Here is a 26,255-nt window from a genome sequence, read left to right as displayed (position 1 = left end):
AGGAGACGGCGAGAAGGAGAGGGAAGGAGAGGGAAGGAGAGGGAGGGAAGGAGAGGGAAGGAGACGGAGGGAAGGAGAGGGAAGGAGAGGGAGGGAGACGGCGGGAAGGAGAGGGAGGGAGACGGCGGGAAGGAGAGGGAGGGAGACGGCGGGAAGGAGAGGGAGGGAGACGGCGGGAAGGAGAGGGAGGGAGACGGCGGGAAGGAGAGGGAGGGAGACGGCGAGAAGGAGAGGGGGAAGGAGAGGGGGAAGGAGAGGGGGAGGGAGAGGGGGAGGGAGAGGGGGAGGGAGAGGGGGAGGGAGAGGGGGAGGGAGAGGGGGAGGGAGAGGGGGAGGGAGAGGGAGGAGGGAGAGGGGGAGGGAGAGGGGGAGGGAGAGGGGGAGGGAGGGAGAGAGGGGGAGAGAGAGAGAGAGAGAGAGAGAGAGAGAGAGAGAGAGAGAGAGAGAGAGAGAGAGAGAGAGAGTGGGAGAAGAGAAAGTGTGAGAAGAGAAAGGAGAAAGAGAAAGTGGGAGAAGAGAAAGGATAAAGAGAAAGAGGGAGGGAGGGAGAAAAGGGAGGGAGGGAGATAAGGGAGGGAGGGAGAAAAGGGAGGGAGGGAGATAAGGGAGGGAGGGAGAAAAGGGAGGGAGGGAGATAAGGGAGGGAGGGAGATAAGGGAGGGAGGGAGATAAGGGAGGGAGGGAGATAAGGGAGGAAGGGAGATAAGGGAGAGAGGGAGAGGGGGAGAAAGGGAGAGGGGGAGAGAGGGAGAGGGGGAGAGAGGGAGAGGGGGAGAAAGGGAGAGGGGGAGAATAAGAGAGGGAGAGAAAAAGTGAGAAGTGAGAAAAAGTGAAATATATATATATATATACAGTAGACCCTCGTTTTACGCGGATTTTTTATGCGCGGTTTTGAATTTACGCGGATTTTTGGGTTTTTGGGTTTTTGGGTTTTTTCAGCGGATGAGCAAGTGGAAGATCAGGTGAAGAAGACTGTAGCCTTAGCAAAGGAAGTTGGCGGTGAAGGATTTGCAGATATGGAGGAAGAAGAGGTTCGGGAACTGGTTCGTGGCCATGCAGTTGAGCTGTCTGAGGAGGAACTGGTGGAACTCGTCCAGTCGGCCAGTGAGGAGGAGGAGGAGGAGGAGAAGGGCAATGTTGAAGAAGAAAGCCAGCCACAGGAAGGATTAACTTTGGACTCATTGGCAGCCTTGATACGACAGGCCTCCGCTCTCAAGGCTGCCATTTATGAGACTGACACATCCATGGTGAGGGCAATTGCGGCGCAGAATGGCATCGACAGTGTTATGGCGCCCTACAAAGCCGTTTTGCAGGACATGAAAAAGCGCCGAGTACAATTGCCCATCACCATGTTTTTACAGAAACGTGGTGGTCCAGCTAATTCTGATGCCGAGTCCGACTAGACTGCTACCTAGACTACTACCCCTTCTACATATATTCATTTCATGCACTGTTTTTTCTTGTTCTTTTGTTTGTATTGTATCGTTTTCCTATTGTATTATTTTGTTCAATATGGCAATTCATTGTGGAAATAAAATTATTAGGGTTCTAATGATTGTTTTGGTATATCTCCTTCAGTGGCGGAATTTTACGCGGATTTTCGTTTTACGCGGGGGTTCCCGGTCCCTAACCCCCACGTAAAACGAGGGTCTACTGTATTATATACAGTTTTCCATATCGATGCATAAAAACCTGGAATAGCTTAGGAAGTGATATAACCCAAGCTCAAACAATATACTAGTTCAAATCTAATATGAGAATTGGAAATCAAGGATATAGATTAAGTTTGAAGTGTACATGAATTTGAGGCCAAGTAGGATATTAGATTAGAGAATAGGAGATGGGATCCCCTTTCCTGTATACTACAATTAAGTAAATATACACACACAATATATAAAGGGGGAAACAAAGATGACCCAACAAACTATAGACTGGTCTCCTTTACAAGTGCAATAGCAAAAATTTGTGATAAAGTTATCAAAAGTAGATGAACTAAACATCTGGAGAACAATATACTAAATCTGTGACAATTCAGATTTAGACAAGGAAGATCATGAGCCACAAATTTTATCTGTTTCTATTCAAGGTTAATAGATACAATGCAGGAAAGGGACAGATGGGCAGACTGTGCTTTCCTGGACTTACAAAAGGCATTTGATAGAGTACCACACGGAAAATTGCTAAGAAAACTTGAAACAACAGGAGGTATACACAGAAAACTATTGAAATGGATGGAAGATTTCTTGCATGGGAGAAAGATGAGAGTGGTGCTCAGATATAAAAACTCTACTTGGGAAGAAATGATAAGTGGGGTCCCACAGGGTTCAGTACTGGCTCCGATAATGTTTGCTATATATGCAAATGACATGGTTGAAGGTGCAGAATGTTACATTAACTTCTTTGTACACAACGCAAAACTACTAAAAAAGTATGGGAAAATATTGTGAATTGCTAGAGAAATCTGGACAAGGTCTGGAAATGGAGTCAGAAGTGGGAAGTGGACTTCTACATAAGAAATATGGTATAATGGAATTTGGAAAAGTAAAAAAAGAATACAAGGACAATATAAAATCAGTGCAAAGGAAGTAAAGAAAGTTGGTTCCAAAAAGGACCTCAGAGTAATCATCACCAAAGACATGTCCCCAGACAAGCAGATAAACAAAATAGTCAGAGAAACCTATAATTTACTAATATCAATAAAGGTGGCTTTTTACTTGGATGAGGTAATGGTAAAGAAAATACTAGTCACACTGATAAGACCAAAACTGGAGTACGCAATGATACTATGGACACCCAGTACAAAAAAGAATATAAGGAAAATAGAAAGAATCCAAAGAGCAATGACAATGATGGCCCCAACACTTTCAAAATTGACATACAAGCAAATATTGTCTAAACTGGAACTACCAACCCTGGAACAAGAGAAGGAGGCAATCTATTGGCCATTTACAGAATCATGAAAGGCATGGAAGTCCTTGACAGTGAAGTCTTATTAAATTAGGATAGAAGAAAAACATGGGAACGTGAAAAGAAACTCAAAAATTATAGTTATAGAAAAGATCTGGAGAGAAAAAAAAAGCTTTCCACACACAGTGGTGAATATCTGGAACAAATTGGATGAAACAAGTGTGCAAACACCATACATGAATTTAAGAACTAGATGTTGCGAGATACAAAGACGGGTCACCACGAGTATAGCTCCCCTTCCTATATAATACAACTAGGCAAATACAAAGTAATGGAAATGGTCAATAGCACCAAAAGGCCATCCTTAAACTATTCTTTGGGAAGCAACCACATTACAAAAGCAAAAGAGGAGAAAGACTTGGGAGTCTTCATAAAAGACAACATGTCACCTGACAAACATATCAGCAGGATTGTGGGAGAGACATATGGACTACTGCAGAAGATTAAGGTGGTGTTCCATTACATGGATGAAAAGACTATGTATAATTCATGAAAACCCTGATGCATCCAAGACTGGAATATACATCAATGGTAGGGTCCCCACACAGAGTGAAGGATATAAGCAAGATCAAGAGAATACAAAAGGCAGCAACCAAACTGGTCTCCAGCCTGGCAGATAAATCATACAAGGAAAGACTAAAGGTACTGGGTCTGCCAGCCTTGAAAGATGGATGAGAAAGAGGTAACATGATTACAGTATTCAGGTCACTAAGGGGGATAAATTACATTGATAGAAGAGATCTGATTAAAGAAGAAAGACTTGCAAGTGTTGATAAAAGACAACCTGTCACCTGACAGACATATCATTAGGATTGTGGAAGAGACACATGGACTACTGCAGAAGATTAAAGTGGCATTCAATTATATGAAGAGATGATGAAAAAGCTCAGAAACCCTGATAAGTCCAAGACTGGAATATGCGTCAGTAGTATGGTCCCCACTCAGGGTGAAGGATATCAGCAAGATTGAGAGAATACAAAGGGCAGCAACCAAACTGGTCTCCAGCCTGGCAGATAAACCATATGATTAAAGACTAAAAGTACTGTGCCTACCAACTTTGAATGATCAAAGAGAAAGAGGTATTTACCTAATAGCAATGCTCATTGTATCCTGTCTCCTATTCTCTAATTTTCTAACATACCTAGACTCAAATTCATGTATATTTCCAACTTAATCTATATCTTTGATTTCCAGCTATCATATCCAGATTTGAAGTCTTGTATTATTTGAGCTTGGGCTATACCGCCTTCTAAGTTATTCCACATATTTATACATCTATATGGAAAACTGCATTTCTTCACATCCTTTCAACATGTGGTCTTTCTTAATATACTTCCATGACCTCTTAAAGTCCTCCCATTTTTAATCAGATCTCTTCTACCAATGCAATCTATCCCCTTTAGTGACCTGAACACTGTAATCATGTCACCTCTTTCTCTTCAATATTTCAGGGTTGGCAGAATGCTGCCTTTTGTATTCTCTCAATTTTGCTAATGTCCTTCTCTCTGTGTGGGGACCATACTACCGACATGATTACAGTGTTCAGGTCACTAAAGGGGATAGATTACATTGATAGAAGAGACCTCCTGATTAAAGATGGGAGGGTTTTAAGGTGTCATGGAAGTAAATTAAGTAAGACCAAAAGAATGTGAATAAATACAGTTTTCCATATAGATGTATAGATATGTGGAATAGCTTAGGTGATTGATCCCAAGCTCAAATAATACAAGAGTTCAAATCTAAATATAATAATTGGAAATCAAAGATATAGATTAAGTTGAAACCATACACGAATACGAGTCTAGGTATGTTAGAAATTTTGAGAACAGAAGACAGGACCAAACAAGCATTGCTCTTTTCCTGTATACTAAAATTAGGTAAAATACAGGCATTTCTTCCTTGCTGTGTCTTGCTGCATTGCTTCTGACCCAGGCAGTGGGGAGGAGACAGGGATGACCCTTCATCAAAAGAGGATCCAAGATACGAGGGAAACAAAGGTGGTGGCTGGGAATGGAATGGGTGGGTATGGGTGGGGGGAGTATGGGGAAGGTGTTCCTGATTTGTCCCCTATCCCTCTGGTTAGTTGGTTGGGCTTGCAAAGAATAACAAGATAATGTGTGGAGTTCAGGCTTTTGCAAACAGTGTCCATATCATTTCCATTTGGGGTTCTATGGAGAAGATTTTAGTTTCAAAGTGTAGTTGTTTTATTGGGGTGGTTTTGGTGCATCCTGCTATTATTCTTAATCTTTTATTTTCTATACTTTGTAGGGTCTCTAGTTTGCTTTCTTAATTGTTGGGAACCATGCCATGGAGGTATCTTCAAGGGGGGATGGGAGGATAGTATCCTTGACATTGGGAAATACAGTAACTTGCAACATTTCAAGGTTAACTTATCACTGATACATACCTTAGTGTGTAGAAAGGCCAATGACTTGTTGACATTTTCTATCTTGTGCACACGCATCTTCCCATTATTCGGCTTGCCAAGTTTCTCCCCAGATATAATTTCAAGCAGCTTGAGTAGCATTTTGCCATCTGCGAGATCTGTAAAAAGGTCGCCCACCTCCAACCGAGCCTGTAGCAATGAGGAAAAAGAAAACGGATATAAATATATACACCATATAACTCACTAACTAACTTACACACACACACACACACACACTATAAAAGAGCCATCTGGTGGCAATCCACTGAACCGCGATGTAAACAAACAACTTAACACGTGTTACGACAATGACTTCATAGGGTTTGGTAAGTACGAAAGAAAGAACTTAAGTAGATTATTAGAGATAGAGAAAGAGATGAGCAAAAATAGGACTCGGTGGGAAAATGAAATCATGGACTTAAGAAAAGAGGTCATTGGTTTAATAGATTGTATAACTAAGGCTAATCTTGAAATTTCTGGCTAAGAAAAACTAACTTGGATCTTACAAACGAAATTAAAGAAATGAAAAGAGACATAAATGAACTGAAGAATGATAATGAAAAGAAGAAAACTAATGATAATAACAATAGCAAAAATCTAAAGCAGGAAGTGAACAACAAATTACAAGAATTGACACAAAAGATCGAAGAAAACTTAGGTGGGGACAGTATCCAGGAAATTAAGAAGTGGAAAGAAAATATTGAAAATAAAGAAATTGCTTTCAAAGAAATAGTCAAGCAGCAAATGCAAGATAATGCAAAAGACACAATCATTCAAGTGATTAACGAAAAAGCAAATTGGGTCAGGGATACAGTAGATAGGAAGAAATGTATTGTGGTTTATGGGCTTAAAGAAAAACAAGGATTGGCGAGGTACATGAGAGAAAAAGAAGAAAAAGAGACAGCAGTAGAAATCCTTAATGAAATTCAGGGGGGGAGACAGTGATTCAGGCACAGACCTAGAAGAGACTTACAGAATTGGTCGCTATACTAAGGATAGGAATCGACCTCTAAAGATAAAACTAAGGTCACAAATGGTAGTAGAAGACATATTTGAAAAAGTAGGTAACTTGGCAAAGAGTGAAAAGTACAATAAGATATGGATAAAAAGAGAAATGAGTACTGAGGAATTAGAAAAAGAAAGGGCACTAAGAGAAGAAGCAAAGGAAAAAAACTTGAAAAGATCGGAGACAGAATGCAAAGAATTCCAGTGGAGAGTAATAGACTTGAGACTAAGACAATGGCGCTTCAAAACGAAAAAACCAAGGGAAGAAGAAACCAGGGAGAAGGAAGAAAATTAAAAGTGGCCTATACCAACATTGACGGACTAATTTCGGGACTGAACGAACTTAATGATTATCTGTTAGAAGCAAAACCAGACATAATGGGAATTGTAAAACTAAACTAAGAGGTGAAATACCATCCACTGTTATCGGACAAGGTTTATACAACTACTGGATAAAAAACAGGGACAAGAAACAGGGAGGGGGAATCATGTTCTTGGCCAAGAAAGACCTAAAGGTGACAAAAATTGCAGAGGGCAAAGGTAATGTTGAATTGATCATGATAAAAGTCGAAGGCAAGAATATGAAAAGTAGAAAGTTTGTGGTGACTTATGTGCCTCCAAAAACAAGCGCTTGGAAAGAAAACGAACATACAAAAATGCTAGATGATACAAGAAAATCACTCAATGAGATACTAATGGGTAAGGGTAATCTGGTAATTATGGGGGACTTCAATTGCAAAGAAATTTGTTGGGACAGCATGACAGTGCAAGGAGGAGATGACTCGTGGGGCAATGTACTACTAGATATGACCATGGAGTACACAATGACCCAATGGGTCCGTGAAAACACAAGGTACAGAAATAATGAAGAGCCATCGAAACTAGATCTAATATTTACAACAGAACCTGAAATAGTGCATAAAGTCCAGTATGAGACACCAATTGGAAAGAGTGACCATGTACTCATCGAAACTGTACTAAATGAAGAAATAGACAGAGAGGAAAGAAAAGCATAGGAAAGGAAGACTGATGTACAACAAAACAGACTTTACAAAACTAAAGACATTCTTCCGGAATGCAAACTGGGAAATATTTTACAGGGAAGAAACAACAGTGGAAGAGAAATGGAATATATTGATGGAAAACTACAATGAAGGTGTAAACAGGCATGTACCAAGACAAAAGCGAGAGAGAGAGTACATTAAATGTTGGTTCAACAAAAGATGCAGTGAGTCAAAAGACAGAAGGGACAAAGCTTGGAAAAAGTGGAGAAAAGACAAAAAACAAAGCAAATGGCAAATTTATGTTAACTATAGAAATGAGTATGTCAATGTGAGAAGAGAGGAAAAAAGGAACCATGAGAAGGATATTATAGACAAATGCAAAGAGCAACCCAAACTATTCTATCGGTATGTGAATGGTAAACTTAAAAACAAACAGGAAATGGTGAAACTATGCCAAGGAAACATAGAATACACAGAAGATTTAAAGATGGCCGAAGTCATGAACAATCACTTTAAATCTGTTTTCACCAGAGAGAAAATACCAAATTGTGACATAGATAAAAACAAGAAATCTCCCCTCATGAATGAGTTTACAGCATCACTAAAGGAAATATCAGAACATCTATCAAGGCTGGATGTCAGAAAATCACATGGCCCGGATGGTATTGCAAATTGGATTCTAAAGGAGTGCAAAGAAGAACTAACAGACAAAATACACATCTTGATAAACAGCTCACTCAATGAAGGAAAGATACCAGAGGACTGGAAAAATGCTAACATTGTACCAATACACAAAGGAGGAAACAAAGAAGAACCCACCAACTATAGGCCAGTATCACTAACAAGCACCATAGCCAAAATTTGTGAGAAAATAATCAAGAATAGATGGGTAAAACATCTGGAAGACAATGACATATTAAACCCAAGACAATTCGGATTCAGACAAGGAAGATCATGCTCCACAAACTTAATATGCTTTTACTCAAGACTAATAGACATAGTGCAAGAAAGAAATGGATGGGCTGATTGTGCATTCCTAGACTTGCAAAAAGCCTTTGACAAAGTACCACACAGAAAACTACTAAAAAAAACTGGAACACATAGGAGGAATACAAGGAAACCTACTAAAATGGATAGAGGACTTTCTGACTGGTAGAAAGATGAGAGTAGTGCTCAGAGAAAAATATTCAGATTGGAAAGAGGTGATCAGTGGTGTACCGCAAGGATCTGTGCTGGCACCAATAATGTTTGCTATCTATATGAATGACATGGACGAGGACGTGAACTGCTACACGAGCTTCTTTGCCGATGACGCCAAACTGCTAAGGAAAATAGAAACTGAGGAGGACTGTGAAGCACTGCAAGAAGACCTAAATAGGGTATGGAACTGGAGTCAGAAATGGGAAGTGGACTTTAATACTAAGAAGTGTAGCATAATGGAGTTTGGAAAAAGCAAAAACAGAATATCAGGAGAATATACAATTGGAACCAAAGAAGTAAAGAAAGTAGGATCCGAAAAAGATTTGGGAGTAATTATCACAAACGACTTGTCCTATGATATACAGATTAACAAAATTGTCGGGGAGACTTACAACTTGCTAAGATCAATAAAAGTGGCGTTTACATACTTGGACGAAGACATGATAAAAAAAATATTGGTTACATTGATAAGGCCTAGATTAGAGTATGCGGCGACATTGTGGTCCCCCACTACCAAAAAGAATATAAAGAAAATAGAAAGAATCCAAAGAGCAGCTACAAAAATGGCACCTGCACTTGCAAACCTATCATACGAGGAGAGATTGGCTAAACTGGAGTTACCGACACTGGAGCAAAGAAGAGAGAGAGGTGACCTATTGACCATCTACAGAATCATGAGAGGCACAGAGGTACTCGATAGAGAGAACTTACTTAACTGGGACAAAAGAAACACAAGGGGACATGGAAAGAAAATCAAAAAACATAGCTATAGAAGAGAACTGAAGAAAAACAGTTTTCCTCATAGAGTTTTGGACACTTGGAACAAACTGGACAATGAAATAGTATGCGCAAAAACCATTCATGAGTTTAAAAACAAACTAGACACTGCAAGATACAAAGGCGGGACATCACGAGCATAGCTCCCCTTCCCGCAAAATACAACTAGGTAAATACAACTAGGTAATACACACACACACACACACACACACACACACACACACACACACACACGGAGGAAGACTGCAACTCATTACAAAAAGATTTGGACAAGATCTGGAAATGGACTCAAAAGTGGGAAGTAAAATTCAATATAAAGAAATGCAGTATAATGGAATTTGGAAATAGTAAAAACAGAATATCGAAAGATTACAAAATTGGTGAAGAAGAGGTGAAAAAAGTAAACTCTGAGAAAGATCTTGGAGTGATGATCAGCAAGGACATGACACCGGATAATCATATTGATAAAATATTCGGAGAAACCTACAATTTACTGAGGTCAATTTAAGTGGTGTTTGCTTATTTGGACAAGGAAATGATAAAAAAAAATTCTAACTACACTAACTAGACCAAAACTTGAGTACACAGCAACACTATGGACACCCAGTACCAAAAAGAATATAAAAAAATTAGAAAGAATACAAACAGCAACAACAAAACTAGCACCAACTCTTTCCAAACTGGCATACGAGCAAAGACTGTCCAAACTAGAATTACCAACTTTGGAACAAAGAAGGGAAAGAGGAGACTTACTATCTATAGAATAATAAAAGGAATGGAAGTCTTAGATAAGAATGACTTGTTAATATGGGATAATGGTAAAACAAGAGGACACGAAAAGAAACTAAAAAAGGATAGTTACAGAAGAGATCTGAAAAGGAACAGCTTCCCACACAGAGTGATAGATACTTGGAACAAATTAGACAACGAAACAGTGTGTGCAAACACTATTCAAGATTTTAAGAAAAAACTTGATGCTGAGAGATACAAAGACGGGTCACCATGAGCATAGCTCTCTTCCCGTATAATACAACTAGGTAAATACACACTGAAGAACAAACAAGAAATAGCAAAGCTGCGCCAAGGTAAATATGAATATACAGAACTGGAAATGGCTGAAATTATGAATCACTTCAAATCAGTATTCACAATAGAAAAATCACCTGTGAGGAAATAGAGAGAGATATCCCCCTCAATGAAAGAACTAATTGTAACACAGAAGGAAATCAGCAACCAAATCAAAACCCTTGATGTCAGAAAATCACATGGTCCAGATGGAATTGCAAATTGGATACTGAAAGAATGCATGGAAGAATTAACAGATAAAATATACAATATAATTAAATTCTCACTTAAAGAAGTAAAAGTGCCATAGGCCTGGAAGAATGCAAACATTGTACCTATTTATAAGGGAGGAAACAAGGAAAACCCATCAAATTACAGACCAGTCTCCCTGACAAGCACAGTAGCAAAAATTTGCAAAAAGGTTGTCAAAACTAGATGGGTTAAACATTAGGAAGAAAAAACTATAATTCCAAATCAATTTGGATTCAGACAAGGAAGATCATGTACAACAAACTTGATCTGCTTCTACTCAAGATTAACAGACATAATACAAGAGAAAGATGGTTGGGCAGACTGTGCCTTTATGGATCTACAAAAGGCATTTGATAAGGTACCACACAAGATACTAATATGGATGATAGAATAATTAGTTGGCATCTGGGGAAAATTAATGGAATGAATGAAAGACTTCCTGACTGGGAGGAAAATTAGTGTAGTAATTAGAGATAAATTCTCAAATTGGAAAGAAATGATAAGTGGTGTCCCGCAGGGATCAGTACTGGCCCCGATCATGTTTGCCATATACATAAATGTCATGGATGAAGGAGTAGAGTGTTATATAAATTTCTTTGCAGACACAAAAATACTAAAGAAAGTAAAAACTGAGGATTGCAACTCATTACAACAAGACTTGGAAAAGATCTGGAAATGGACTCAAAAGTGGGAAGTGAAATTCAATATCAAGAAATGTAGTATAATGGAATTTGGAAAAAGTAAAAACAGAATATCAATGGATTATAAAATTGGTGAAGAAGAGGTCAAAAAAGTTAACTTGGAAAAAGACCTTGGAGTGATGATCAGCAAAGACTTGACATTGGATAAGCATATTAATAAAATAGTTGGAGAAACCTACAATTTGAGGTCAATAAAAGTGGCTTTTGCCTATTTGGATGAGAAAATGATGAAAAAAAATTTAACTACACTAATAAGACCAAAACTCAAGTACACAGCAACACTATGGACACCCAGTACCAAAAAGAATATAAAAAAATTTAGAAAGAATACAAACAGCAACAAAACTGGCACTCTTTCCAAAATGACATATGAACAAAGACTGTCCAAATTGGAATTACCAACTCTGGAACAATGAAGGGAAAGAGGAGACCTACTATCTATAGAATTATGAAGGGAATGGAAATCTTAGATAAAAATGATTTATTGAAATACAATGGAAAAACAAGGACACGAAAAGAAACTAAAAAAAGATAATTACAGAAGAGATCTGGAAAAAAAAATTCCCACACAGCGTGATAGATATTTGGAACAAATTAGACAAAGAAACAATGTGTGCAACCACTATTCAAGATTTTAAGAAAAAAAATTATGCTAAGAGATACAAAGATGGGTCACCACAAGCATAGCTCCCTTCCTGTATAATACAACTAGGTAAATACACACACACACACTAGGTAAATACACAAAATGCCCTCTTCCCCTTACAAATGAGGTGGGCAAATCAAAAGTACACACCCACTTCACTGACATGCAACACCCATTTGACGACAAGATTCCTATCTCAACACTTAGTGGACAAAGTTATCCCTGTCCCCTACCACCTTGTTCAAGGTAAGGGCAATGCAGCAAGACATAACCAGAGCTGGCTTACCCTCACCACTTCACCAAATGGCAACTATCCCTCCTCAAGCACACAAAATTTTAAAAACATACAACAATCCCTTCAGATCATAATTTCATCCATTCACAACCTCCCCCCATTCAATCCCATATTTTCCATTCTCCCTTCTCTGCTCAACACATTTCAACCCCCTTCACCCCCAACCATCTACCTCAACAATGATCTTCACCCCCAAACATCTACCTCAACAATCTTCACCCCCAACCATCTACCTCAACAATGATCTTTCAAGCACACTTCATCCACTTCTGCTTTTCACACTTTTCTTTTTTTTAGCTTTTCACACTTTTTACAAGTCCATCCTTGTCCATTCTCTCCATATGCCCAAACCTAAACACTCCTTGATCTACCCTATCCAAAAGCTCTTCCTTGTTCTCTTTTTCAACTCCACATTTCTCACTTTCCATTTTTTAAACCTATTGTTTTTTAAAACACTTCATCTCAAAAACGTTCCTTCTTCCATTCCGCTTCCTTTTTACTCAAGGCTCTATTTCATACCCATGGATACCATCATACATAGCAATTTTTTGTATTCATCCTCAAATATGTATTTCTCAGAACATTTTCCATCCTACCCAGAATTATACTTGGTTCCTTTACTTAACATCCACTCCTCTGTTTACTGCCACATGTGAATTAGGTATGATCATTAGAGAGTAAAAGAGAGGATCCCATGAGTGTTGCTCCTTTCCTGTATACTACAATTTGGTAAATACTCTACACTTTCTCCAGCCTCTCACCTTTACTATCATTATTTTTTGTATATCACTTTACTTTTGCTCATATTCACTCAACTTTCTTCTATCACACATCCTTTGAAACCAAGTCACACAATATCACCTGCAAACAATTGGTTCACCTCTTGCACCCCTCCACCCTCATCCACCAACTCCAAAACTTTATCTAATACTCTCCTACATACACAAAAAAGAGCCATGGAGACATCACAACCCTGATGCAGCCACATAAGCTCAAATTTCAGTCTATTCCTAACCCTCATACTATCCATATGAACTTTTGACTGTCTTCAATAGACTTCCCCTTATTCTGTACATCCAGAACAAAGTCCAAAGTCCTCTATCAACTTTATCATGAAGTCCTGAAAATATATTTACCCTTTACTACATGATTTTCACTTGTCTCACCACAAAACACTTAATCTATGTACCCTCTTCATTTCCAAAAACCCATACAGCTATCCCATATAATTACTCCCAGTTCCCTTTCCCAATTTCAATAAAATCATCTGACATCAGCAGAATACAATCTGTAAAATCATTACTACATCAGGATCCACTATACATGAATTCAAATCTAAATACGATGATTGGAAATCAAGGATATAGATTAAGTTGGAATTGTACATGAATACAAGGTTAGGTATGGGATCCAACAAGTGTTACTCCTTTCATATATACTACAATTAGGTAAATACTTCTAGTTTTATTCCATTTGCTGAACAAGATAATGCACTGGCCACAATAAGATATGTTAAGATACCATCATAGCAAAGGGTGGGGGAGATTACACAATCACCAACATACCTTTTGAAGGAACGAGTTCATCCATTTTGTGAAGGTCTTTTTCTGGATATGCAACCTTTCCTCCTGCAGCAGTTTGATTCGGCCAGTCTCAAACTGCCGCAGGGCGTCTTCTCGTTGAGATAACGAAGACATTTTGTGTGTACACAGTACTCTTAGTGTTTCTGCCAATGCTTAACCATGGTCCCAGTCAACACGCTGCTGTCCGAGGTGCCGACACCACTTTCTTCACTGTAACAAACATACAAGATTTAGATAAAGCAATAACTTTGAAACTTATAATCTTACAATACACCATATATAAAAAGTTCTACAACTGTATAAATGCTCACAACTTGTCACTGCAGTCAAGCTAACTTTAATTGTTCACTGCTCTATTGCCTCTGTCTCTCTCCTGCAAGAGACCATCACTGGTACAGCAAAAAAGTCAATGAAAAAAATCTTGTGTTACTGTAGAAAAAGTGTTGGACAGTATAGTATACGGTGCTCTGTGGCTCCTCTGTGGTGCCTGTTTCCAGGCTGATTCTCAAAGGCACTGATGTGGGGGAAGCACATGCCCCTCCATTAAAAATCTGTACCAACCCCCAGAAGGAAAAAACATGTGTCATTTGTGTCACACAACCAGTCAATTTTTCTTTTTAACTACAGCAGACTCATTATGAGGAACAAGAACTACTGTACAGGGTGCGAGGGATATTTGAGGACACAATATTTTCATATTAATATCTTCAATCGGATCAATATATATCTATGTCTTAACAAACACCCATGGTAGACATTATGATAACACAAGAAGTGAAAAGACGCACAGTTATTGTCGCTGTATGTGCTTAATACAGTGATTTAGAAATTGGCAAGCTTTTGAATGTTGCAAGATTCTTCGTTGCCCAAGTTTGTGTAGGCACTACAGATGTTTGGACACTATAAGAACACCACAGCTTATCCACCAATGTCAAAACATTATCGATGATGATCCTGGAAAATCAATGAGGGGTGCCAGAGAACTTCATGTGGTGTCAGAGTGGCCCATCAGAACGGTGGTGCACAATCACATTCGGTATAAGTCATATGTGCTAAGGATGGGTCAGTTCATGTCTCCAAAGACACAGGAAAACCATTTGATTCGTACAAAGCTGTTACTTAGAAAGATTAAAAACCCTAACAAGGATGGCATGCTTTGAAAAAAAAAAAAAAATTCTGACGAGAAGAACTTCGACCAAGACCAAAAATTTAACAAGAATGATTGATGGTTATGTGCAGATCCTTCAGAGGTTCCCAGGGTAATGCAAACTTAAATTTCCAGCAACTGTGATGGTTTTACAAGTTGTTAGCAATGAAGGTTATGTTATGTAACCTCATTTCTTTCAACAGGGTCTTATGGTTAATGCTGCTGGATACATTGAAGTGCTGGAAACATTTGTCAAGCCTTGAATAGATAAAGTACCCAATGGAAGACCGTACATCTTTCAGTAAGCTGCAGCACTTTCTCACAAAGCCCAAGTGACAGAAGAATGGATGTCATATGATCTTTATGATCATGTAATGCCAAACATGCGGCCTCCAAACTCACCAAATTTAAATCCTATGGATTACTACATCTACAGCGTTGTTAAAAGAGGAACTAATCAACATCCTCACAATAACATAGCTACACTAAAGACTGCCATTGTTGAGGTTATGACAGATGAACAAAAAACATTTAGTGCAGACATGTCAAAGATTTAGGTCTCGTACTGAAGCAGTTATAGACACTGAAGTTCTACGCAAACAAAACGTTAAGAGTGTTTAGGGTTCTGTGCCTTCCCCTGTGTTTATGTCCTCCATCATCCACATCATTTGTCTAAAATACTTATCAACACACACACAATATATAATATATATATATATATATATGATATAAATATATATATATATATATATATATATATATATACACACACACACACACACACACACATACACACACACACACCTATCAAATCATTCTAACAGTCGTCCCCGGACTCGAACCGTGAGCTTGCGAGAAGCAATGCCAATGCTCTACCAAATGAGCTAACGAGACTAAAATTCTCCAACTTCGGAGATAATATAACTCCCGAAGGACTAAGTCAACTGCTAACTGCCTCCCTAACTTAATTTTACGGAGAACTAAGCCCACTCACAGCTCGTGGTTAAGCTGGTACGGATCCTTGGACTTTCGTCGTTGTACTACCTGAAAAGAATCGCCAGTGACAGCGATGTCAATCAAATAATTCCGATAGTCGTCACCGGACTCGAACTGAGAGATTGCGAGAAGCAAAGCCGACGCTCTGCCAACTGAGCTACCGACACACTAAAATTCTCCACGAGCTATGAGTGGGCTTAGTTCTCCGTAAAATTAAGTTAGGACGGCAGTTAGCAGTCCTTAATCCGATTGCGCCATCAATTCACTAACACTTGTCACGTGGTAGAGCAGGTTTGCGTTCTTGGCTGTACCACGTTTTACTTTCTGTATGTTGGCCTCCTCGAGTCTCTCGATGTTGATGGCTTAGAATCAAAGTGTATTGTGGTTGATAAAAATGTATATCTGTTCACTGGGAGCTATTCAGTACTGTCCATATATATACACACACACACACGTGTGTATATATGTGTATGTATACACACAGTATATAGGTATACACATTTATGTGTACATATATTAGGTATATATATGTCTATATACACACATTCACATATGTATACACACGCGCACACACACATTACATACATATATATATATATATATATATATATATATATATATATATATATATATATATATAGGTACCTCAAAAATCGAACGTTTCTTACCTCGAACACATAAAAAACAACCAAATTTTTCGAAAAAAAAAAAACTTCAAAAATAGAAAACTCGAAAATAGAAGAAAAAAAATCGTTAATCACGTGAGCGCCCAAAAAGCTTCTCGAACGTTCCATGCTGATGTTGGTACTTTGTATATATACACATATATAGGTATACATATACATGTATAAATATATGTATACATATATATATATATACATACATATACACATGTGTATATGTGTATATGTATATATATATATATATGTACACATGCATATTTTCACACATGCACATATGTATGCACACGCACACACATTATATATATAATATTGGTACCTCAAAAATCTAACGTTTCTTACCTCGAACAAATAAAAAAAAAGACAAAAATTCGAAAAACAAAACAAAACAAAAAACAATTGCCTTCATAGAAAAATCAAAACTCGAAAAAATCGTTAATCACGTGAGTGCCCAAAAAGCTTCTTGAACGTTCGATGCTGATGTTGGTACTTTGTGCGAGAGAAGCTGGGAATCACTCCTCTTAAAATAAACAACACAAACGTCCCAGTAAAAGACCACACCTTTGTACTGGGTAGCACACTTGATAGTGGCCTTACCTGGACCCCACACTTCCGCAAACAGGGAGCGAAGGCTAGGGCTGTGCTGGGAAGGCTAAGACGCTACAAAACTGCAACACTGACCACCAAACGTCGATTGTACCTTGACCTCGTCAGACCGATTCTGTGCCAGTCCCCGGGACTAAGCCAGCTGACATGTCCCACTAATATCTACGACCATCAGAAGGTTCAGAATGCCACTGTCAAATTCATCACGGGTTCGCGATGGAGCGACTTCAGAACTACCGAGTCTCTACACCGAATTTCCAACATCCGTCCACTCAACCAACACAAACACAAACTTCACACAAGACACCTAGAAAAACTGCACGACAGACACAAACACCTGATACAACATATTGCACCTAGACCACACCGCACAGACTGTCAGCTGCGCCCGTCCCACGTGCGGTGTACACGATAAGACGTGTATAACCGTACCAACCAATAATGCACCCCTTCACCAGCTTTGACTGGTGATAGCAATAATAATAATGCTAATAATGATGATGATGATAATAATAAATAATAATAATAACAGTAATAATAATATTGCATGCAGCCCATTAATTTACAGGCTATAAGCATACAAACAACTCAAACCCAACCTGGGGAAAAACAGGAAAAAATCAGGCCTTACCTGGGGCTAAACAGGAACGCGCTCTACACGCGGGAAGTGAACTCTACTCACTTCCCGTAAGATACATACACACACCTCTCACGAACATAGCCACAACGCACAAACATCTACACATACTTTTTCTTCGATTAAAGTTCGCTTCCTTTCTAACTTTCTCTTATACTACATCTCATTTCAGTTTACCTCCCACTAAAGATTTTCCCGTTTTTTCCACCTTTCTCTACTACTACGCCTCCTACCATTTTCTGAACTTTTGGCGATTGTAATCCCGGCGTCGGCGCCGCCGTCCGAGTTCCCTGTCCATTTCTCCCGAGCCACGACCACCAACAGCCCCTGAACGCTCGCTTAATCGCCCGGTGGCAATAGCCCTCTTTTACACACTACTATTTTTTTTCATTTTCTTACAAACATTCTTCCTCTCACACAAAAACCGATCCCGCGCAAGCGGGTGGTCTTACCTAGGAAATCAGAATCAAAATCCATCTTCAATCGTCGTCGTGTACACTTGTATGCCGCTCGTCAGTGTTTGAGCTTATACGTTCGCCCTTAGTGAATAGCCACGAGTCGAAAAAAAGTGAAAAGCGAAAAGTGGTAGGCACTACCATTAAAAGAGAGAAACATGAAAGGGTCATTCGTGTGTCCGACTTGGCAAGCGAATGCAAGATCCCAAAATCGACCATTTCTACGTTCCTTAAGATAAAAGAAATCGTTAAAAAAGCAAATGTGCCTACGGGAGTAAAATCGCTAAACACTAGAAGGAACCAACTGGGGAAGATGGAGAAACTATTGCTCATTTTCGTAAGAGAAAAAGAATTAGCAGGGGGAGAGTTTAAGTGAAGCTTTGGCGATTTACGCCGAGTTAGAGAAGCTCCGAGTACGAGTAGTGCTAGTGTCAGTGAAAAGTTCGTGTTCAAAGCCAGCAGGGGCTTATTAAAAAAGTTCAAAAAGCGTATCATACACCGTGTAAAGAGTCATGGCGAGGCAGCTAGTGCGAACCAGGCCGCGGCTGAATTCGTTGACATATTTAACGACTATGTTACTGCTAAAGGATATGTGCCCCCAGCAAGCGTTTAATTGCGACGAAACGGGGCTATTTTGGAAAAAGCTTCCAAACAGTACCAACATCACTAAAGAAGAAAAAACATTGCCTGGTCATAAACCCATGAATGATCGTCGCACACTACTGTTTGTGCAAATGCCAGTAGTGATTGCAAGATTAAGCCCCTGCTGGTATATAATTCAGACAACCCCCATGTATTCGCAGGAAATCAAGTGTAAAAAAGTTCGTTGCCAGTTATGTGGCGCGCCAATATCAAGGTTTGGGTAATCCGCCAATTCTTCAAGGAGTGGGTTAAAGATGTTTTGCCACCCCCCACCCCCCAAAGTAAAAGCGTATCTCAAGGAAAAGGGCTTGCCTGAACACTGCCTTTTAGTGATGGATAATGCCCCTGTCCACCACCCTGCTTTAGAGAAAGATCGTTGAAGGCCACTCTGCAGAGCTCAGCACGGAAGAATTCATATACCTGCAACAATAGCAACAACAGGAACAGGTGAAGGAAATATCATCTGGAGGAGGAAGAGGTAAGGGAGGATGCTTCGAGTGCTAAAATCAACGGTGTACTAAATAGACTGAAATGCAGGCTTTCGTTGAAAAATAACAGCCCGATACCGCAGTTGCCAAACGTGCAGTGAACATTTTCAATAACATCATGACGTTCTTCAGAAAACATCGTGCAACGTAGAAAAGTTCAACAAACGTTAGACAGATTCTTCCTTAAAGAAAAAAGAAAGACTACTCGAGACGACGACTCTCCAGAAGAAAAAAGACAATGGAGGGAAAGAACTCGTAAAGGCCAATTCCAGAGTTGTTTTATGGAAGGGACCTTCCCTTCCAAGCAATAATTTCCTCCTCCTCTCCCCTCCCTCCATACCCAGCACTTCAAGTACGCCATCGCTTCGTAGACGAAAAGGTATGTGACGTATTACAGTACAGTATCATTTTATTACAGTACTATACATGTATTTTAATGTATTTTCATGCATTTAATACATTTTACACAATGTTCATTTACACATTTTTACACTATACATCATTTATGTAAACGTATTTCTGTTTATATGTAATTCATCTCAGGCTTGTAACGGATTAATCGTATTTCCAATATTTCAAATGGGAAAATTAGTTTTAAAAATCGAACGTTTCAACTTTCGACCAACTTTTCTGAACGAATTGTGGTCGGTTTTTGAGGTACCACTGTGTGTGTGTGTGTGTGTGTGTGTGTGTGTGTGTATTATATATATATACATGTGTATATATACATGTGTATATATATATATATATTACATATATGTATATACATATATTACATATATGTATATACATATATATTACATATATGTATATACAGATATTGCATATGTATATACATATATATTGCATATGTATATACATATATATTACATATGTATATACATATATATTACATATGTATATACATATATTACATGTGTATATACATATATATTACATGTGTATATACATATATACATACACACACACACACATATATATATATATATATATATATATATATATATATGTGTGTGTGTGTGTGTGTGTGTGTGTGTGTGTGTGTGTGTGTGTGTGTAATGCCACCATCGTCTGCAAATCCCACTGCAACTTTCGAAGAATAATTATTGAATCCTCCCTGATTAAACATATACATAATTTTAATACCTCCAAAGGTCAGTGGTCCCTAGACTGTATAACTTGGACGGTTGCAAAGCAGCCGGACTTGTCCTCACCTGTCATCCTTCGCCCCGACCTCATCAAGGACATAACCCGAGTCCCCCTTTTCCCTGTCCACAAATGTACCCCTTTTAGCTATATATATTCTCACACTCCACACAATGCATCACTCTACTGAAGAGGACCACAGATAGTGGTCGAAATATACAGATTTTCTGTCCATCTTATCTCATTCTCCGACAGTGGGTCAATAAGTCTCATTTTACAAATGTGCTACTATATTATACCTTCCTAATATATGTATATGTACATATTATTATTATTATTATTATTATTTATATATATATATATATATATATATATATATATATATGTGTGTGTGTGTGTGTGCGTGTGTGTATGTGTGTTTCACCATGGTCTTGGATCACGTGTTGAACTCGTGATCAATAGTTATTAATCTCCCGGATGAGAGCTCAGAGCTCGTATGGCCGATCTGTGGGTAATAATGTGACCTTACACGCACACACACCCAACTCCCCGCCCACGAGAGTTGGAGTAACACCCCGTAGCGAAGCGATACTGAAATTATTTCAGCCCTGGGCGGGAGTCGATCCCGGACCGCCGTAGTGGCAGGCGAGAAATCTGACCACAGCGCCACGAGGTGTGTGTGTGTGTGTGTGTGTGTGTGTGTGTGTACACACACGTATCGCTAAGCCCGTCAATGAATGGAATAAGGTTCCACTCGAAGCAATTGAACGTGCTCGTAGTCTTAAAATGAACTTTTTTTTTTCTTCCATTCGATCTTATGAACCAAGGTTTTCTGGTGGGATGTATTGTACTTCTCGAAAAGGTTAAGGGTAATAGTTGTTCTTTTCTTAAAATCTAGGACCGCATTTCTGTTTGTCCAAAATTTATGCATTCTTCCTATTATAATGCGCAATATCTTGACTTTCTGTACATATTTTCGGTGTCCAACTGAAATACCAGTTTGCTATGAGGACTTTCTCGCGTAAAATTCTTTAACTTTTACCACTGTAACCAGTTATTACTTTCTCCTCGAATGGTATGCAATTGTTCGAGAATACGTGATTAGTGACTATCGTGCACGTGAAGGATACTCAGGCAGACGAGACATAAGTCAAATAAATAAATTGTTAAAAAATAAAATGCAGCTGGGATTTGGCAGGTGCGTGTTACTGGTATAAAATTAAAATAATTTGTTTTAAGGTACGAATGTCATTCATTCCATTTTGTAATTTCCATTACTCGTCTATCGAAGCATATCGCCAAAGCAAGTATGGTGTCTACTGATTTAATAAATGAAAGGAAGCCGAAGGCATTTGTTGTAAATAAAAACCCGCCAATATGGCGCCCGCAAGTGTAAGCCTGCCCTGGGTGATGACGTCAAGTATTCTACAGGGTGTTGTCACGATGACCACAGGATTCATACAATCCTAACCCCGACATTGACGTCTCTCAATTAAAAAAAAAAAAATCTGCTACCGAGTAAAATAACCTTTGCAAAACAGGTCTCAACTGTCAGTAAGTAATCACTGGTGGTGAAACATGAAACCCCTTACCACGTGACTAACAGACAAAGTTCACTTGGCCTACCTCTGCACATCTAGCCGTCTCAAGAATTACGAGTATGATTAACATTAACAAACGTTCACTTTGGGAACGACATTTGGTCGTAATTATGACGAAGCGCTTCGGACACCGAGGACACACTACGGTGCGAGAAGGTGAAACTCTCACAAACTCCAGTCACAATATAATAACAACACGAGGAATATATATATATATATATATATATATATATATATATATATATATATATATATATATAGAGAGAGAGAGAGAGAGAGAGAGAGAGGAGAGAGAGAGAGAGAGAGAGAGAGAGAGAGAGAGAGAGAGAGAGAGAGAGAGAGAGAGATTTGATTTATGAAATTTCTGGCTCGAAGGCTAAGCGCCGGAGCCGGTAGGCCATTCAGCGCATGAGAGAGAGAGAGAGAGAGAGCGAGAGAGAGAGAGAGAGAGAGAGAGAGAGAGAGAGAGAGAGAGAGAGAGAGAGAGAGAGAGAGAGAGAGAGAGAGAGAGAGAGAGAGAGAGAGAGAGAGAGAGAGAGGAGAGAGAGAGAGAGAGAGAAAAGACATTGAGACTGGTGCAAAATGTCGTCGGTCGTCGCCTGGTTCTGGATTGCGTAATGACTGGAACTCGTGTCATCAAGAATGTAAAACGCAGTGGCTACAGGCAGGGTTTTCTTTTAGCACCGACATTGAGACTTCAATATGATGTACACTAAAACAGTCGTTCCGTGAGCAACGTCCTCTGCTTCCCGCCACCCACCGGGTAACGACCCAACCGACGGGCAACGGCACAAGCCTTCACGGCAGGATTTTCACGACACACGCGCATACCTTTTATTTTTTCTTCCCCTCTACCTCAGGAATACGAAGAAAGATGAGGCCAAATGCCGTGCTCCAACCTAATCTGAGGTAACTACGACTACACCGCAAAGACTGGCGCGCAAGACTGCAACTTGCTCAGGGAGGGAGGGAGGAAGGGGAGCGAGCCAGCCTGCGGGACATTACCACCAGCACGAGGCCCTATCTTATCACTACCATGCCACATAACTACCTACCTGATAACGCCCGCCGCGTTTACGGACTACGAAAAAAAATTAACAATGTTTAACCGGACCTGGGGTGGCGGAAAATTATAAGCATGTCTAAAAAACAATAGGAAATTGTGCAGTGTAAATAAACAACTGTAGAGATGGAACGCGTGCAGAAGGCAGAGGTGGGGGTGGGGGAATATCCCATGTAGGGGGGGGGGAGAGAAGTATGCGAGAAAAACGAACGAGAGCAAATGCACGGGTGTGGAAATCAGGGGGAGATTAAGTACAACAGCGGTAAAGACAAGTTGGGAATACTGGGTAAAGGAAGACGGGGTGGCCATGGAGACCTGAATAAAAATGGCTACCGACTTACCAGACGACACTCCTCAGAGGAAGAATGGAGGTGAGACTAACCGAGCAGAACTAGTCGAGCTTCAAATACGCATTCATCTGTGTCATTTATTTGTTTATTCGTTATATTTATTATTATTCGTTCTATCACTTATTTATATCTATTTTCGCAAATCATCGAGGGATCGATTTTTTAAGTGTCTTGAATAGCGTGCACGACGGGCATCACTACCTCGTGATGACTGTCCTCATGCATACTAGTGACACGGAGGACAATCTATGGGCAGTCCCGAGACCCTTCTCCTCGTGGCGCCTTAGCAAGAACAAAATATTTCAAGGGCACCACCGACCCAACGAGTGATCCAAGGCAACTTTTAACATGGCTGCCTTGAACGCCCCCCACAGGTTATATTTCTCAAATTGAATGTCTAATACTAGGCTGTATGTCGGCAGCATTCTAGTTCCACTAATCACTAATCGATCCTTACTTATTGTTCGCTATTCTCTTATCTTGTATTGTTGTCGCTGTAATCACTTATTGTTTTGGAACCAAAATGCCCATACACGAATAACTCGTTCATTAGTTCCCTCGAGTATTTCGATCCTGAAATCCGCAACCCCAAGGTAGCTGGCAACGATCATCTGTATATTTCTCCTGGAATTGCTGAAATATTGCTTGTGCTTTGTGGATGTGTGGGCTATTACTCAGCGGCATGTAGGAACACAGTGATCAGTAAATATGACACTGCAGGTGTTTAAACCGATGGATTTGGGAACAGAACAGCGACGATCCTCTACGGCGTTCATCCTGTGCAAGCAAATCACTGGTTCCACCAACCAACGTTATGTAGATGGGGAATATATGTTGTCACTATTTGCATGTTTTTGTTTTACTACTTATGTAAACAGTTTTAAAATATTGTACTACTTACTAATTCCATATGTTTACAGTTATACTGTTCTATAATTATTCTTCATATTTTTCAAAATGTTAATGTCACGTACGTTATAGTTTTTGGTGCATGGCTCTTTTGATTTTATATATATATATATATATATATATATATATGTATATATATATATATGTATATATATATATATGTATATATATATTTATATATATATATACACACAACACTGAATGGGTCCCAGTGATTAGAGATACATTTCAACAACCACAATGCACTTTAATTCTAAACCATCAACATCGGGAGACCGAATGGAGGCCGACATGAAGAAATTGAAATGCGGTACTTCCGAGGGCTCGAACTCAGCAATCACATGACAAGTGCTGTAGTAACTTACCTACTACGCTATCAAGAGAGATACAAGTTGAGCGCAACTTTTCTTGTATATTTGTATGCTCGAGTTACATACACATACATGAAATTTTGCGTTCAACCCATTTCCATTATGATAGTGCAATTGGAAGTATTGATATACATATATTTGGGGCGCAGGTTCTCTTTAATGCAAACTGAGTGAAAAACCACAGCATTGTCACAATTGTTAATTTTCTTTCTGTTTTCAATTCTCCTCACTATAGTTCTGACTTTGGGAGGATGAGCATAAACAAGCTGTCCAAATTTATCCATATAACAACAAGTTGACGTTTCGACTTCAAGGAGTCATTCTCAAAATAATAAATTACAAATCAACAACACAATCGAACAGGCACAGAACAACATTTTCGATTGTGTTGTGTCGATTTATAATTTATTATTTTGAGAATGACTCCTTGAAGTCGAAACGTCAACTTGTGTGTTATTAAGATGTATAAATTTGGACAGCTCGTTTATGCTCATCCTCTCAAAGTCAAAACTATAGTGAGGAGAATTGGAAGCAATAGAATGAAAATTAATAATTGGGACAATGCTGTGGTGTTTAACTCTGTTTACATATATATATATATATATATATATATATATATATATATATATATATATATATATATATATACTTCAACAAAGACCCACTGTGTTGGATAAGAAGAGATGAAGTAGACGATATCCATATATTTCGATCACAGACTGATCCTCTTCAATGGAATACATAGTGAGGAAAATACATGTCTAATATACAGAGAAAGAAGAAACATGGACAAGGCTCAAGTGGCGTCTATTGCTTTGCGCGGCAAGTCACCCGCCTTCACCAAGTATGGTAATAATTTATTGACTGCCCAGGTAGCAATACAGTCTGGTGAAGATTGTCCACTTGAGATATTAAAATTAGGAAATTGTTTAATCAAAGTTGATTCTATTATTTTCCTTTTGAAACTACACTTGGAGTTGAAAATTATTTTTGCCTTATTCCAGTCAATACAGTGGCCTTCTATGTCTATGTGTTGGAAAACAGCAGAATTTAGTTGTGCATATCTAAGAGTTCTTATGTTCTTTCACTCTAGTGTGTAAATCTCTCCCCGTTTGCCCCCAATATACCTTATTATCTGAGCATGGAAGTTTATAAACACCTGGATTTACTTTTTCTCTAGGACTTTGGTGTACATTAACTAGAGAAAAAATAAATCAATGTATATATATATATATATATATATA

At 39.0% G+C, this 26,255-nt stretch overlaps 1 protein-coding gene across 11 annotated transcripts in view; it reads right to left on the bottom strand.

Moving 5' to 3' along the window:
• kst (spectrin beta chain, non-erythrocytic 5 kst) overlaps positions 1-26,255 on the bottom strand; it is a 377,873-nt gene that overhangs the window by 214,809 nt on the left and 136,809 nt on the right. For 9 of the 11 annotated variants that reach the window (XM_076172894.1, XM_076172904.1, XM_076172903.1 and 6 more), the window contains exons 1-3: positions 23,150-23,303; positions 13,903-14,130; positions 5,375-5,542 (exon numbers count right to left, since the gene is read on the bottom strand). In XM_076172894.1, coding sequence (XP_076029009.1) covers positions 5,375-5,542; positions 13,903-14,034 — 300 coding nt within the window. In that variant the 5' untranslated portion in view covers positions 14,035-14,130; positions 23,150-23,303. Of the gene's footprint in view, positions 1-5,374; positions 5,543-13,902; positions 14,131-23,149; positions 23,304-26,255 lie in introns of those variants that run through there. The other 2 variants (XM_076172896.1, XM_076172895.1) reach the window with 2 other exon arrangements.

Source organism: Oratosquilla oratoria, chromosome 33 (assembly GCF_046742065.1).
Source record: "Oratosquilla oratoria isolate Oo_2021 chromosome 33, ASM4674206v1, whole genome shotgun sequence".
In the NCBI taxonomy this organism is placed as follows: domain Eukaryota; kingdom Metazoa; phylum Arthropoda; class Malacostraca; order Stomatopoda; family Squillidae; genus Oratosquilla; species Oratosquilla oratoria.
Note: the sequence above shows the minus strand (reverse complement) of the source record. Positions and strands in the feature narration are given on the sequence as shown.